The 17,878-nt window shown below is 37.8% G+C and overlaps 1 protein-coding gene and 1 long non-coding RNA gene across 3 annotated transcripts in view; one reads left to right on the forward strand and one right to left on the reverse strand.

Annotated features, from left to right (window-relative positions):
• The window catches only part of tm6sf2b (transmembrane 6 superfamily member 2b), a 102,679-nt gene that overhangs the window by 3,505 nt on the left and 81,296 nt on the right, over positions 1 to 17,878 (reverse strand). For both annotated transcript variants that reach the window (XM_073862260.1, XM_055218574.2), the window contains exons 3-9: positions 15,639 to 15,742; positions 13,837 to 13,934; positions 13,657 to 13,760; positions 10,945 to 11,027; positions 10,595 to 10,719; positions 10,410 to 10,511; positions 9,909 to 10,001 (exon numbers count right to left, since the gene is read on the reverse strand). In XM_073862260.1, the coding sequence (XP_073718361.1) occupies positions 9,909 to 10,001; positions 10,410 to 10,511; positions 10,595 to 10,719; positions 10,945 to 11,027; positions 13,657 to 13,760; positions 13,837 to 13,934; positions 15,639 to 15,742 (709 nt within the window). The remainder of the gene's footprint in view (positions 1 to 9,908; positions 10,002 to 10,409; positions 10,512 to 10,594; positions 10,720 to 10,944; positions 11,028 to 13,656; positions 13,761 to 13,836; positions 13,935 to 15,638; positions 15,743 to 17,878) is intronic.
• Positions 9,811 to 15,697, forward strand: LOC141359583 (uncharacterized). Its single transcript, XR_012366100.1, has 4 exons — positions 9,811 to 10,056; positions 10,571 to 11,062; positions 11,190 to 11,253; positions 15,560 to 15,697. It is a non-coding gene; the product is annotated as an uncharacterized lncRNA (long non-coding RNA).

Raw genomic sequence — 17,878 nt, forward strand, 5'->3', positions numbered from 1 at the left:
AGTCTTATTATCTAATGATCATGAGATTAAAATATGTGTAAAGTCATTATAAATTAGTGCTGGGCATAGATTAATCTCATACAAAATATGAGTTTGTGCTCAGTGCTGTATGTGGGTATTGTGTGTGTTTGAGGGTGCAGTGTGTAAATTTTAGCGGCATCTAGTGGTGAGGTTGCGAATTGCAACCAACGGCTTAGTCCACTGCTCACCCCGCCACCGGACAAACATGTCATCGTCAGAGACAACTTGGTTAAAAAAGTTGTCTGTTAAGGGCTTCTGTAGAAAAATGGCAGTACAAAATGGCGACTTCCACACTCTTAAAATTGATGTGTTAAAAATGTACACAAAATATGTGTAAAAGGATTTTAACACATTTTTGTGTTGGAACTGACACATAATGTGTAAATATTATGCTTAACTGCTTACACAATGAATGTGTAAAACACGTTAACCAGTACACAATAAAATGAAATGCATAATTATTGTAGTTTAATGACGAAGTAACATGAAAAAATGTGATATAAAACACTATATCCTTTCGTTTTCATAAAAAAGTGATTTAGGCAGCGTGCACTGACACTGATTATCCTGTACTTTTGTTTGTTATAAAAACCAAATATCATATATAACACATTCCTTTATCAAGTATAAGATGTTTGTGCAACAGGAAATATACAAGCAAGTTCGGTCAAAAGCACAAATAAGTCTGCACTTAACCACAAAGTTAAATAAAAAATATAAAGTTTTACAATGCAACTTTGTCCTTAGTCAAAACGATTTGCCCAGGAACAGATAATATATTTATGAGACCAAAGATTGTCCATAAGACAGTACCGAAAATAAAATATGTATAACACTGTTAACCACTACTAACACATAACACCCAGCGGCCAGCGGTGATTTTCAGAAGGACTTGCCGAGGTCAAGCTGCGTTGGGCGGTGTACATGAGCGCTAAGTACCCGTTGGTTGTCTGTATCAGAACTCCGAAAAAGTCGGGGCAGATTTTTTAATTAAACGCTCTCTTTATAAACCGACCGCAAATTTGAACTTTTTATACATACATTCTCGCCTAAAAAGCTTTTGAACATACACTTTGTGACACAATAAGAGTAATATTTCAAACATTATGCAGGCGTTCTCTTCCATTGGTGGCTGTTGTAAGTTCACACGAATCTGCTGATGACGTTTCACATGGACAGACAACTACGCATTATTGTATTTTTAATTGTATTTTTTGCTTGTGTTATTTTTATTTAATTATTATGAAAATCATGATCATTATTATTGAGCCTTGGCTGGCAGTCTGTTTTGAATTTGTTTTATTGAAAAAACAAACACACAACGCATATTGTGTTGCGCCTGCGCAGTGACGTTCTTTTTCAACCGCCTTTCCAGTCAAGAGGTCGAGAATGTTCCTGTCTGCATCAGGTAAGAAATTGAATTAAAAATTACAGTTATAATATGATACCTATTTTTTATATAGTGTAAGAAACTTTCGTATTAATTGTGTAGGAGACTGTTAATTTAAACTTTATTATGGTAACGTTAAATGCTCGCTCGTTTTGCAAAGTTACGTTTGGAGATTCATGTTAACAGTCATTGTTTAAAGGCACATTGGACTACGGGGTGAGTAATATGTGTGACACTTGCTTGCAGCACTGTAACGTAAATCGTTAACACTGTGTCCTAAATAGACGTGACACGCGGTAACGGGTTTCTTTTCAGTTTATGTCCTTACGTTATAGGACGGGTCATTATAAATAATGCCTTTCGATTATCGCAACGCCTCGTCGCGTTTGGTTAAGCACATGGTGGAACAGTATCATAGCTGCCAACTCTCACGCATTCACCGTGAGACTCACGCAATTGACCCCATTCTCACGCTCTCACGCCACACATCCATTTTCTCACGCAGGCTCGTGCCACCATTGAGATTCCCACTGAGTTTAATAAAAGACATTAAATAATTGCCTAATATACCTAACTGTAAATACTGTAAAACGCCTATCTCTATCTGGCGTGCCTCAAACAGCATAAAGCGCTCGTCAAAGTCAAAATGATGCGAAGGCCAATCAAATCAAAGAAGGTGGAGTTATTGTTTACAGATGCCGAAGCGCCAGCTACAAACCACAGAGAGTGAGTGCGCGGCTGCGCGATGGTGAAAGAGCAAAGCACGATGTATGTAGCTAAACCAGTGTTCGCAGTACTGACACTTTTATATTTTAGCGTACCTTCACTGTCTTAGGTGCCACCACTTCTCATGTTGTTGGTACTTTGCTGCAAAGAGTCAAAGAGCATTTCACTTTATATGGCGCTGCGCAGGAAGTTCGGCAGCGAGGTCATCAGACTACCGCGAGAGCAATGCGAAATGTTACAAAAGGGTCCGCCTTTACCTTTGCTCTCGCGTTACTTTGATGTCATACGCCGATCAGTCAGCTCCGCACCAGTCGAACACACAAAGCGTCAAGGTCTGGATGAAAAGCAGAGAATTGCCCGGATTCCACGCACGCAGATACCCTCAGAAAACAGCAATTTTAATCAACCATCACTCGCGTGTGTATGTTTGCAAGCAGTACAAGCCTGCGTGATGTTTGCTGTGACAGGTTTTAATAAAAGAGAAAAAAGTCAATTGATATTTGACATCTATAAACAATAATATATACGAAATATAATTATATGGTCTTGACATACACATTATCTGTTGCTTAAGTTTAATATAAAGTACTCATTTGGTTTATTTGATTGTGACAGTCTCTCTATCACCAATCATCACTTTACGCTTCTCTTTCTCAATGGATAAACTGAATCAAAGCTGCTGTTATCTGCAGTTATACGTTTTACAGAGACCAGTAGGCTATTCATTAGATTTTAAGAACTTTTTTGGAAGGAACTTTTATCAGAAGGAAAGCATAATAGAGTTGTATAAAATAATGGTAAAGACTCTAATCTCAGGCATTTAAACTCAGTAAAAGCTTTTATTTCAATTTAATTTCTGAAATGTGATTCGATTTGTATTGTGAACCATTTTAACGCAGTCTTTTCCAACTATTTAACACAGAAATAGCTAAAATCCACACTATTATCTATTGGCAAATGGTTAGGACTTATATAAAAAATTACCCCCCCCAAAAAAAAAAATCTCACTCCAAGCTGAACTCATAAGTTGGCAGCTCTGCAGTATGCACATCACTGTACCTTACGTACTGTACACCTGTAAGCGGCTGCGGCATGACGAGACAAAAGACGGTAAAACTCATTATTAATCGGTGATGCTGTACATTCTGGATGATGCACAGCCACATTTTATAATACTGTTTTTTATTTTCGTGTCGCGCTGCTCGTGTTCAATATAAAGTTAGACAAGACGCAATTAATTACTGGGAGAGTAGTGGTCTAATGGTAAGAGTCGAACTTCACGAACCTTTCACTGCTTGCAGTAAGGCTAAAGTGCTACGTGAATAAGATGGGTGTCGTTTTGTGCTACTAGCTGTAAAGTGTTTTTGCACTATTGAGTTATAAATACTGCCCAGTAATACTTAACTAGATGTAAATCACAATTCTTGTATCAGTGTTTGTTTGTAATCTTTTTCAGCTATCCATCTGAAAAAGAAAATCTGGCACTCTCAAAGCAGATTGTGTTGTTGGATTATGGTCTCATTTGGTCAAAAAGAGGGACATGTACCGTAAGGATGCTTTTACATACTTCATTTATGTGTATGAAATTACTTACTTGACAATGTGTATAAAAACTGTACTTGACTCTAACTAAGTGCTATTTTTGCATTGATCATGATAGGAGCATTTTTTTTTATGGGCCATCACACAGTGGATTTATAAAAATGAGATTACAGAACATCAGACGGTAGCTTCAACAGAGTTGAAGTGGGAGGACATCATCAATAAAGAATGCCATTGACCAAACCATCAGTCATCAAAGAAGATGGATGCAGGTAATGACAAAATCACCAATTATTGGTGAAATCTTTAAGGAATATCCCTAATTTCTGGACATGCCAGTGTTTGTAATATACTTAAAGGCGGAGTGCACAATGTTTGAAAACCAATGTTGATATTTGAAATCACCCAAACAAACACGCCCCTACCTCAATAGAATCTGGACCTTCTTTTAAAAGACCCGCCCCACACATACGCAACCCGGCAAGGATGTCGGTTAGTAGACACGCTTCTTACTGCTGATTGGCTATAAATGTGTTTTGGTAGTCGGCCCGTCTCCTTTTCCAAAGCGTTTTTCAAACATTGTGCACTCCGCCTTTAACTGGAGATAACTTTACACAAAGTGTTTCATAATTCCAATATTAATATTTCTTTTTAAATTCACTGAAGGGGGACATCAAGTTTTCCAGACTTACCGATGGAAAAGAAGAAATGGGAATGTGACAATTATTGAGAAACTCAGGGAAAAAGCATCTTTAGAGAAGAAAATGGACATCAGACATTTATTGAAGAAAGCTGACAGTCAACATAATGGATGATTTCCTATCTCTGTTCCAAATATTTAATTTGGAAAATGTCGTTTAAAATGTAACATTCAAAGTACGATATAAAATATATAATTTATATTTTGCATGTGACCTGCATGTTTACTACACCCAGATGAGAGCTGTGTTATACAATGTTAAGGATACTCGTTCATCTTCTGCTGTGTGAATTCTTCTGTGGGACTTGATGCCGGTAGGCTTTGTGACTCTAAACTTTATATAAAATAAGTAATTTTCATGCAACAACATTTTCTAATGATGTTCATTGTTTCATTTGTGTAGGCTGGTACCAGTGTGAGTCTTTGCTTACTAAATGATCAAAGGGTGTCTGAAATCAGCTCAGCCACAGTTGGTTTCCAGCGGTTCTTCAGGACATGGAGGCCACTACGTAACTGTTGCAATGAACGATTCTTTTGCCTTTCCACCTGATGTTGACAATCTGACCTGTGCGGTACTGAAAACAACTTGCACTGACATATCTTAAAATATATCAGTGGCCTTTGTTTTGCTTCAAAATGCACACCAGTAATGTTTTTTGTTGAAACCAGTTATATTTCCTAATTAAACTAAGGCCTAGTCCTGGATTAAGCTAATCCCCTGTCCGGGAAACCGCCCCTAAATGTTTTGTGACGGAAATTTCTTTGAATACACTTGTCAAGTTCATTTTAAGTATTTTTCTAAATGTAAGATAACATGTTAATGTTTCAGTTAAAAATTTTTGATAACTTGCATGTTGAAAATGATTTCAGACATTGTTCTATTCAACATGTTTAACACAGTTGCTTTTAAATTCAATGAATTATTTTATAAATAGTGTTTTAAAACGTATCAATGTAATGTATGTTTGAAGTAATTATACTTGCACTTACATTTATTTAAATTAGCATACATCTAGCAACATAAAGTACTAGCATATTTTCATGCAAGCATTAATTGTCAAATATTTGTTATTTTACAAATAAATAGTTTGTGAACAATATTCAATAGTTGTCTGCTTGATTTCATAATTTAAAGTTTACAAATCATATGTTTTTTTTTCTCTTTAATATGAAAACTAAACAATTACTCGGTAACACACAGTTGTGTTAGATTAATAGAAAGTTACACATTAATGTGTTTACTGAAGCAACACATTTTTTGTGTTGCATTTTATAACACATATTCTGTGTTAAATTTAACTCAACATGTGTTGTCCCTGCGCACACTCAGAACATGTGTAAAAAATAACACATGTTGTGTTGTTTTTAACACATTTGTTTTAAGAGTGCATGTAAGGAAGTCTATGTAGATAAAAAGGTCTCGTTTTAAGGTAATAAACACATAACGGTTCATTATGAAAGGTCTTTATACACCCCTGATCATATAGTTTTGTATATTATTTTGCATTTCTGTCAAGAGATCCTTCAAAAAATTACACACTGCACCTTTAAACACACACATATATGTACATACAGTGCCCTCCACAATTATTGGCACCCCTATTTAATATGTGGTCGTGGACTTCTAAAAATTCTCCTTTTTATTTAAACAACATAGAACCCAAATGCAAAAAAGACAAAAATCCAACCTTTGAATTAAGTACATTACTTTGGTGGTAAATAATTTACACGTTTAGAAAAAAACAAAGTTGAAATCATGCGTTCCACAATTATTGGCACCCTTGATATTAATACTTTGTACAACCCCCTTTTGCCAACACGACAGCAATTAATCTCCTCCTATAACATTTCACAAGATTGGAGAACACAGAGAGAGGGATCTTTGACCATCTTCTTTGCACAATCTTTCTAGATCATCCAGTGTCCTGGGTCCTCTCTTCTTTAGCTCGCCCCACAGGTTTTCGATTGGGTTGAGGTCTGGGGACTGAGATGGCCATGGGGGGACCTTGAGTTTGTGACTGCTGAACCATTTTTGTGTAGATTTTGCCACATATTTTGGATCATTATCCTGCTGAAAGCCCCAATGACGACCCATCTTCAGCTTTCTGGCAGAGGCCCTCCGTTTTTTTTTTTTAAATGTCCAGGGCTGCGTTCCCCGAAACCTTCTTAGCTCTACGTCGTTCTTAAGTTGTACCTTAAGCTGTACCTTATAGCTAATACGTGTTTCCCGAAACGTTCTTAGTTACGTATACCTTCTGTAAGTCATTCGTTCGGAAGGTTGGTCTGGAGGACTCTTAGCTATCCCAATTGACTCCGCTAGGGGCCAGACTGTGATAAAAGCTTGTGTATATTGCAGTCTATATAACTAAATATCTGTAAAAAAAAAGTTGAAGAACACTCCGTATTAAATTAGGCATTTTTTATTTAAAGAATAAAACATTCACATAATTAGACATATACACTGATGGTTGTTAGATTTTTAATATTTTTTTTCCAAAGGAACATCAACTTCGAACTATTATTACAGGCTAAAGAAACTATTTAAAAAAACATTTTGGGTGGAGGAGTTGGTGAAACTATGGCAGGCAGCTATACAGCGAATCTTACTATTTCATTTGTGCATTTCATATCCGTTAAATCTTTCGTTTACCGGCTATTTTATAGCCGCAAATAAAACAAATCAAGTAAAAAATCGCATGCCACCGGAGCACATTCATCACGAAATCATAATTGTTGATTTTCCTAAATATTATTATTGATGTTAATTCGTCTTTGCATCGAAGTTTTTTTTAATGTTTTATAACTTTTAGGCAACTGCATGCCATATTCTTTATAAACATTCAAAGGAAACTGCTCCACTTGATTACTACTTGTATAGTCTCCTAAGGTCCACAAAATTTCCACATTAAAACTAATCAAAGCTAAAATCTAATGCAATCATATATATTATATATTTTTATGTTATATTTAACAGGCACGGCTCCAGAAATGCGTCTTATCCGCATTGTAACCACGCTGCTTGCGCATCCAGTGTCCAAGCACAATAAATGTGTGAACTAATGAATGACAGTTTGTTTTTATATATAATTTAATTTTAATGCACATCCAAGCAGGTGACTTTCACGACCCACCTTATTCCTAGGTGCAACGCACTTATTGGGAACCCCTAATATAAATTATCCTTTAAAGTGAAGGCATAGCGGATGCATTGGAGCAGTTTATGCATGATAAGTTGATACGTTTGGAAATGAATTGCGGGTTTTGCACGGGTTTGATATAAAATAAAAGGTTGTATTCCGTTGTTTGCAATTTGAAATATGTTTACAAGATATTCCTAATAAATTTAACTTGAACTAATTCTGAACTTTTTCTTTAATAAAGAACTGCGCTGTCTCATAACGCAGCGAAACCTATTACATAAAGTGAATAATTGATTGTCGAGCGATCGATATCAACCTATTCAGCACCATCGCCATGGACAGCACCTGGTAACGTCGTACGTAGGAAACTATACCTTAAGAAACCCGCTGAGGTACAGTTCGGGAAACACGCCTAGAAAAGGTATAACTGTAGTTAAGGTTTAACTTAAGAGTCTTCGTAGCGCGCTAAGAGAGAACGTTATCGGGAAACGCAGCCCTGGTAGTTCAAAGCATTTATAATGCCATGCACCCTAACAAGGTTCTGAGGGCCGTTGGAAGAGAAACAGGCCCACAGCATCACAGATCCTCCACCATACTTCACGGTGGGCATGAGGTGCTTTTCGGCATACTCATCTTTTGTTTTACGCCAGACCCACTTAGAGTGTTTGTTGCCAAAAAGCTCAATCTTAGTCTCATCTGACCAAAGCACATGATCCCAGTTGAAGTTCCAGTACCGCTTAGGAAACTCCAGATGTTTACTTTGTGAGAAAAGGCTTTTTCCGTGCATGCCTCCCAAACAGCTTGTTGGCATGTATAGAGGTTCTGATAATTGTTATGGAGACTTTGTAACCCCAAGATGCCACTCTTTGATGCAATTCTGTGACAGTAAGCTTTGGAAATTTTTTTACTTCTCTAACCATACTCCTCACTGTGCATTGTGGCAAGATAAACATGGGACCTCTTCCAGCCTTGTTTGTCACTGTTCCAGTTGTTTTAAACTTCTTAATGATTCCTCTGACTGTAAATATGGGCAAGTTAATTCTTGTAGCCAATGCCTGACTTATGAAGGTCCACACACATCTGCCTTACTTGAATGGTGTGTTCTATTGTCTTTGCCATGATGACAAATGGGTAAGAGAATTAGACCTCTTTGTCACGTCATATTTATACTCCAGGGAAACAGGAAGTCATGAATTACTAATTATAACTTCCTAGATACCCTGACCAACTTTAGCAACTACAGAAAAATATATTTAAAACTTTTTTTAATTATTTTTCATAGGAATTGTTAGGGGTGCCAATAATTGTGGAACAGGAGATTTTATAATATTTTTTTTCCCCTAATTCGTAGACTTTTTAACAATCATTATTAACTTGTGCTAAAGGGTATATTTTTCACAAATTTTCTGTTAGAGATTATGATGATGATGATGATGAAGTAAAAACGTGGTTTTGCTAATAGTAATCAATATACAAAAAAACATGGTTACAACACCTTTACCACAATAAAATCATGGTTAATCTGAACACAATCACGAGCATCCATTCACGTTGTAGCGGTATTTGAAGCAAAACTACGTTTTTGCTCTTTGCTCCCCCTACAGGTTAGAAGCGGAATTGTCCATTACCACTGTCGTAAATACTGCAGCATAGCTGGCTCTGATGGGATTGTAGGTCTGCCGTAAAGCAAGTTTTTGTAGTATTCACTCGGACTACAGGACTGCAACCCGACGGTTGGAAACTTCTTTTTGTGCGGTTTTGGCCGATAGAGGGCTGCAAAGCGAATGTGAAAGTGCAATTCACCCTGTTTCAAGTGGATGAACGACTTTATTGGAAACGTTATTTTAAGGTAAAAGTCTCAAAAAAACTCAAAAGTCAAAAACTCTTTGGTGTTAAGAGAGACAGCGACGGCTGGTAGTGGCTAAAAGGGATACAGCTACAACAAAGATCTCGTGAATTCTCGCCGGATGAGCGCTCTCCTCATCCTAATCCTACCCACAAACCTAACCCTAAACCCAACATTTCACGGGATTTAGGCCGTAGCTGTATTACATCTAGCAAGAACCGGTTTTTCATTTCTAATCCTACATTAAACTCAACGCGAGATCTGTCCGTAGCTGTATACCCTCTAGCCAGAACCACGGCAGCTTTCCCGTGAATGGGCGTGGTTTCAGCACGGACAGCGGACACGCCTCCAGCGTTTGAGAGCAGTGAATCTTGTCTGGGGGGTTTTTTAGAATTTGATTACTTATATTGACGTTTTTTTTTTTTTGGCACGGTGGTTAATATCACAATTTCTGTTGTGTCTCAAAATGAGAACACATTTAATTTCGGACTTTACGGACTTTAGGAGCTCCCGGACGGGTTACGAGAATATGTGAATACTCGCCATAAGTTTGGGAAAGCCCACAGGATCCTTCAGATATGGTTCGTACTCTGTCACATATCGTTCGAGGATTTCCAGTGGGCAATCAAGAACTGCCTGCATAGAGAGAGAGAGAGAGAGAGAGATCCATACTACTGTAAATTCACAGCAGGTTGGTTCAGCTAAGCTAAAACATAGTCAGGTTTTCTTTGTCCCAACAGATTTGGCTATTTAAAAAGTAATATTGTGGTGTTACTGATGCATGCTATAGCACTGATGTTCATGTACCATACGATATATCATTGCACACTTGGTAGAGCATTGCGTTATCATTGCAGAGGTCATGGGTTTGATCGCAGGGTACACACATACTTATAAAATGTATAGAATGAATGCACTGTAAAATGCTTTGGATAAAACAAATGTAAATGATAATAATGCTGTAATCCAACATACTTCCAAAACTACCATTGTACTGTTGTACAAGGTACATGTCTACATCCTTTTTGATAAGTCTGAACTTACCAGTCCTCTAAAGAGACTGAAGCCCATGGCAGCCACTAAGTAAATTACAAGACCCAGGTCCACTGGACGCCATATTAAAATCTTTTTCTGTTCACGTTCAGCCTGATGGATACAAGCACAGATGATGTAACAAATGGATCTGTTTTTGTTCTTCTAAATAGTTTAAAAGAATGTTGGCTCTTTACCTTGGATGCACCCACAAGAGGCACGTCCTTCGGCCTGGAGAACAGGGACACCGCTCCCCATATGGGTACCAGCAAAAAGGGCATGTTTAGCCAGAAGGCAGGACGAATCTCTGAGCCATATGTACCTGCATTTACATATGCCATACAGGAACATGTTATATAATGTTCAGCAGATTTGTTTTTTATTTAGAAATAGATAGTCATTACATTTCTAACTGTTTCTTTAAGTTCATTTCAGTGTTCCAGTAGCTCAATTCATAGAGCATTGCTTTAAGAGTGCAATGATCATGGGTTCGATTCCCAGGGAACACACTGAATGCACTACATCTCAAAAGCATGCATTGACTCACCAACCACTATTCCCAGCACAAACACGATCATATTGGCACACAGTGATCCAGACCAAAAAAGCCCCAATGTACGGTACTGTTTCCTAGCATGAGAGGACACAGATTTTCACACGAACAGGTACATCTACCTCCTTTTAAACACAACAGCAAGAACTGAAGAAAAACATCATGTCATGTTCTTCCCAGACAGTGTCACCATAACCCATTCTGATCACTTTTCTTTTGTGTGTGTGTTTTTTTTAAAGTTTGGTCTCATCCAAGATGGTGGTGTCACCCTGATCATAAATGATTATTAGACTGGATGCTAAGGTAATATTAATAATACAAAATATACACAAAAGGCACAATAATATGCCTAATTATTGTAGTTACATCAAAGATACTGAATATAACAAGATTAAGCAGACCTATTACTATGGCTATGTCCGAAATAGTCCCCTAAACCCTCATTCACTATTCCCTACATTAAAGCCCCATTCACATTAGCAGTGACTAGCAGCAGCAGAGCAACGCGATCTCATTGATTTCAATGAAAGCTTGGGGACTTCCGGCAACACGAGCGACAGTGACCGTTGGTGACTGGATGGGGCGTGTCCAGTCACGTGACAAAGTTGAGAAATGTTTAACTTTATGAGCGACTACCAATGAGAACGAAGCAGTGGAGTTCACGTTATCTTTCTCTCGTCAGTTACTGGATTGGACGGTACTCATTTGTTTATGACAACCAGATATAGAAACACCAGACACAAAGTCGCTTATAATGTAAATGTACCTTTAGTCCACTATAATATATTACACTTGGATGAGTGTTCTGACACTTGAGCTCACTGGAAGCGCTGCAGCGCGGGCGCCATCTTTCGCCAAGATGCGAGAATTCATGCCACACTAGCCTCAGTGGACGAGTAACTTTAGCTTTGAGTTGTACACTCATTATTGCAGTGAATTGTGGGGTTGAATGAGTGCACTAAATAATGTCCCGTACAATTACAGACACCACTAAAAATTGGATGTTGCCTGAAATGGTTCACTATTTAAGGGTATAAGTGGCTATAACAGACAAAGCTTATGAATAGGGCTCAATGCAATGTCAATATGGCCGCTCTGTCGACGAAAGTCCCGCCTTACATTAAAAAGAACCAATTCTGGAACAGTTGATGTCAGGTTTAAGGGGGCGTGTACACCAAAGCATTTAAACATAACTGAAAACGCCAGGCGGACACTGACTTTAGGCGCTTGCCAGGTTTTTTTAAGGTGAGCGCTTTGGGTGCAGTGATACTTAAAGGATCAGTCCATTTTCTTAAAGAAGGTCTAGATGGTTTGCTCACCACCATGTCATCCGGGATGTTGATGTCTTTCTATGTTTAGTCGAGAAGAAATTATGTTTTTTGAGGAAAACATTCCAGCATTTTAATAATGGACTTTAAAGGACCCAAACACTTAACAGTTTTAATGCAGTTTAAAATTGCCGTTTCAACAGAGTTTCAAAGGACTCTAAACGATCCCAAACGAGGCATAAGAGTCTTGTCTAGCGAAGCGATTGTCATTTTTGAAGAGAAAAAGGAAAAGTGTACACTTTTAAACCACAACTTCTCGTCTATCTCCCAGTCATGTGACGCGGCAGCGCGACCTCACGTAATACATCATCATGTCAAGAGGTCACGGATGACGTATGCGAAACTCCGCCTCAGTGTTTACGAGTGTGGAGAAAGAGGACCGTTCCGACGTTGTTGTATGTGGAATGATACCAATTAATGTCTTTGTGTCAGTTTATTGTTTAAAATGGTCTGCAAACGTGCGTTTCATATATGTAACCACGTCATTACGCAATTACATGAGGTCGTGCTGGTGCGTCACAGGACCGGAGATAGACGAGAAGTTGTGATTTAAAATTGCATATTTTTTATTTTTCTTGTCGAAAATGACAATCATTTCGCTAGATAAGACCCTTATGCCTCGTTTAGGATCGCTTAGAGTCCTTTGAAGCTCCGTTAAAACTGCAATTTTAAACTGCATTAAAACTGTTAAGTGTTGGTGTCCATTAAAGTCCAAAAATTAGAAAAATCCTGGAATGTTTTCCTCAAAAAACATAATTTCTTCTCGACTGAACAAAGAAAGACATCAACATTTTGAATGACATGGTGGTGAGTAAATTATCTGGATTTTTTTAAGAAAATGGACTAATCCTTGTTAATCAGTCATTGAACGATGGTTGGATGTTGTGATATTTGTCCCGCTCCTCCTCACCTGTGATTGGACGGCCAAGTGACATTGACGAGCTGAGCGTTTTACCCAAAGCTAAAAAAATTTCATTGTTCAGTGCAAAACCCGCCAGTTGCTGGCATTTTTGAAAAACGCAGCGCTTCAATTGGAAACAATTGAAAACATACGCCGGCATAAACGCCTTGGTGCGCACGCTCCCTAATTGTGAATATTTTGTTTAATTGTGATTTTAGAGATATCTGTCTTTACCCATTCAAGTAAATAATCTGTCTGTTTTACTTACTAAGACTCGTTTTAGTCTTGCATGACTGAAATACCTGAACGGACGTATTCCAAAAATGGCCACCTAGTGGTGCGACTTTCTTAACGGGACATAGGTTATATCTAAATCTAACAGCGTTAAAGGTTGTCCTAAAATGAATATGAGAGGGGGCTATACTAATATAAGTGATCATATCACATAATAATAACTTAGAGGCACACAAAACTGACCTGTTTGACATGCGATGCACCAACATCAGGTAGATGATAAAGTGCACAATGCCATCCCAGTAGCACATCATAATGGCATACGGCGTATCGAGATACGGCTCACCCTGAGGACCAACAAAACCATCACCAGACATGGTTGCAGTTAGATGAGACTTATAATCAATGACATCAGATACTGACCGTTTCCAGGTAAAACTCCATGAATCCAGAGATGAAGCCGTCGTATTCCAAAGCGTTTGTGAGGTCAATGACACAAGTGAAGGAAAATGCGGCAAAAACTGAACGAGAGAGAAAATCAAGGTGCACGTTCGTTCATTTGATACACGCTACATGGCAAGTAAATGAGATTAATGTAATTTACAATCAGTTCCACCAAAAAGTGTCTACTTAAGCTTTGAGAAACGCTCTAAAATCAGACCGTAAAATATTATTCGCTCATAAAATGACAGACGGCTCTCGGCTATAATGAAGGAGCAATTTTCAATCACTTTGTTCGTTTTAATTGCAGGTTTTGCAAGAAAAGTCATCTGTCCCCATGGGGATTAAGAGCTCAGATTTATTGGCACTTTCGAAACGTTGAATTGAATTGTTTTTAATGCCTTTAATGCACCATGCAAAGAAATACCTGGCTAATAAGACGTTCGAGCACTATACTGGCCTATCAAGAGTTAACTACCCTTACTGCTTTCTATATTATAAAGATTTCACTCTTACCAGTTATTGATTTCTGGCAAGGTGAAAGAGGATAATGATGTCTGCTAGCAAAGGTGAGAACAAGAAATTCATATTTGGAGTTTTTTCTGGTTTAAAGCACAATTGTGCCAAAAGGGCACTTTGCGGAGACGCAGAATACCACATGTGGCATTTCCAAAGCACCCGGGTGACAAATAATGAGTGGCAGGAGACATGAAGAAGAACAATTCTTAAGCGTGGAAGCAAAAATAATGACTGTAAATGTCACAGCTTAAAGCCCAGACTTTGTCTGGTGGATTTAAAGGTACAGTACACAAAAATTCAAAAATGCTGTCATGTACTTTTTTTTACATTTACTACTCCACCAAAGTTGTCCACCACTGTATGAAAAACTCCTGGTTTTCTGGTTACTATGGAAATGAATGGGCACTGCCTCGGTCACCATCCACTCCTATAGTAATTGGGAAAAAAAACCCAAAATAATTATTTATTTTTTAATCTGCGTTTGGGTTCTTAAGATCAAAGGATGGCTTTAGGAATCAAATGACATGAGAGTGAGTAAATAATGATAAAGTTTTAATTTTAGGGTGAACTATCTCTTTAAGGGGGCCTGTTCCTCAAGGATTTTTAGGAAGGTTTTTTTTCAGGTATTCATGGCTTATTGTGCAGGAAATGGGGGGTGCAGAAGTGAAGACAGGTACAAATACTATTCTTGAATCCAATTTCATGGTAGGATTAATATTGTCCTCTGTCTAGCGTGCACGATATCTGACTGACAGCTTTGTAGATACGATGGGCTCAAACAAGAGTTGCATTGCTGAGCAGAGATACACAGTGTATCTCTTAATCATTTGCTTTCTCTTGAGCCCTTTTAATCCATGTGGGTCTTGGTTTTGGCTTACCTGCATTACAGGAGTTATAGTCGAGTTATCTCAGTACAGCAGAATCACATAAGGTTTCGTGATACCGTCACCTTTCGCTAACTTTCTCCCACACTTATCTTAAAACCACTGAATTTCAGCCACACAATACAAGAGAAAAGCTAACATAGGCTCACTGTTATTGTGACCGTACAGCGAGACAAGTAAATATAGAGATCTGATTTGTGCCGGTGAAATGTCGATGTGGGCTTTTCAGTGATTCTATTGCGTTTTAGTTAGATTTGCATTCAGTGAGTGAACAGAGGTTTATGTGACCTTGTGTGTTTCAGATATTTGCTGCATTTTTATTATTGATTTGAGGACCTAAATGAAATGTGGAGAGTGAAATAATTGACTCCGAGCTCATACCGTAGAACAAAGGATCTTTGGGGGGATTGTGGCGAGTAGCAGCGTAGACCAAAATGAACACCGCCAAAAGAACAGCCACTCCAGTCTCCAGAATAACCAACGGCCTGCCGAAAGAAAAAATGCCAAAGCTGAGCTTAAAATACGATGTTACATTGATATTAACACAAACATGGTTGTCTGTATAAACTGTCATCAAAATATATTCATATTCATCTGTCTGTCTGTCTGTCTGTCTGTCTGACTGTCGATCTTTCTGTCTATTTTTCTATCTATCTCTCTGTCTCTCTATTTGTATATCTGTCTGACTGTTTCTTTATCTATCTGTCTGTCTGTCTGTCTGTCTTTCTCTATATATATCTGTCTGTTTGTTTCTCTGTCTGTCTGTTTCTCTATCTATCTATCTGTCTGTCTGTCTGTCTGTCTGTCTGTCTGTCTGTCTGTCTGTCTGTGTATTTATATTTCTGTCTATCTCCGTCTGTCTGTTTGTCTGTCTGTCTCTCTATCTACTGTATATCTCTATCTATATGTCTGTCTCTCTATCTACATTTCTGTCTGTCTTTCTCTCTCTGTCTCTATATTTTACTATATGTATGTCTGTCTGTCTTTCTCTATATATTTATATGTCTGTCTGTCTGTCTGTCTGTCGATCATCTACCTATCTATCTTTCTGTCTGTCTGTCTGTCCGTCCGTCCACGTCTGTCTGCCTTTCTGTCTGTCCGCCTGTCTGTCTGTTAGTCTGTCTATCTATCTGTCTGTCTGTCTGTCTCTATTTATATATCTGTCTGTCTGTATCTCTATCTATATTTCTGTCTATCTCCATCTGTCTCTCTATCTATATGTCTCTCACTTTATCTATATGTCTGTCTCTCTATCTACATTTCTGTCTGTTTTTCTCTATCTGTCTCTATGTTTTTCTATCTGTATGTCTGTCTGTCATTTGTCTGTCTGTCTGTCTGTCTGTCTGTCTGTCTGTCTGTATGTCTGTCTGTATGTATGTATGTCCTTCCAACCTGTCTGTCTATCTATCTGTCTGTCTATATGTCTGTCTCTCTATCTATATTTTTTTGTCTGTCTGTCTGTCTATCATCTATCTATATATCTATTTATATGTCTGTCTCTCTATCTATCTTCCTATCTATCTGTCTGTCTTCCTGTCTGTCTGTCCACCTGTCTGGCACATGTCTATCTATCTGTCTGTCTCTCTGTCTGTCTCTCTATGTATATGTTTGTCTCTCTATCTATAATTCTGTCTATCTGTCTGTTTCGCTGTCTGTCTGTCTATCTATATTTTTCTGTCTTGGTCTATCTGTATGTCTGTTTGTTTCTGTTTGTCTGTCTGTCTGTCTCTATCTATATTTCTGTCTGTCTCTATATCTATATGTCTGTCTCTCTATCTATATGTCTGTCTGTCTGTCTCTGTCTAACTCTCTGTCTGTTTATTTATTTGTCTGTCTCTCTCTCTCTCTCTCTCTCTCTCTCTATCTATCTATCTATCTATCTATCTATCTATCTATCTATCTATCTATCTATCTATCTATCTATCTATCTATCTATCTATCTATCTATCTATCTCTATCTGTCTGTCTGTCATTTATCTGTCTGTCTGTCTGTCTGTCTGTCTGTCTGTCTGTCTGTCTGTATCTCTATCTATATTTTCTTTCTTTCTCCGTCTGTCTCTCTCTATATATGTCTGTCTATCTGTATGTCTGTTTGTTTCTGTTTGTCTGTCTGTCTGTCTGTCTCTATCTATATTTCTGTCTGTCTCTATATCTATATGTCTGTTTCTCTATCTATATGTCTGTCTGTCTGTCTGACTCTGTCTAACTCTCTTGTCTGTTTATTTATCTGTCTGTCTCTCTCTATCTATCTCTATCTGTCTGTATGTCTGTCTGTCTGTCTGTCTGTCTGTCTGTCTGTCTCTCTCTATCTATCTCAATTCAATTCACAATTGCTTTATTGGCGTGACTGTAAATCAATATTTCCAAAGCATATATACATAAAACAGTTATAAAAACATCTCTATAAAAGAAGAAAATATGATCAAATATTATAACATGACTTTAAATTAACAGCGTAACACATTAGAACATGTCTGAACATTTGACATCACAATGTTTTAATATATACACACACACATACTGAGGGTCATTCTGGTGGATTGTGTAGATCTCTTTGTCGATCTATCTTTCAATCATTCTGTCTATCTATGATCATTATTATGATTATAGTATTGATCATT

Source organism: Misgurnus anguillicaudatus, chromosome 23, assembly GCF_027580225.2.
Source record: "Misgurnus anguillicaudatus chromosome 23, ASM2758022v2, whole genome shotgun sequence".
Taxonomy (NCBI): Eukaryota; Metazoa; Chordata; class Actinopteri; order Cypriniformes; family Cobitidae; genus Misgurnus; species Misgurnus anguillicaudatus.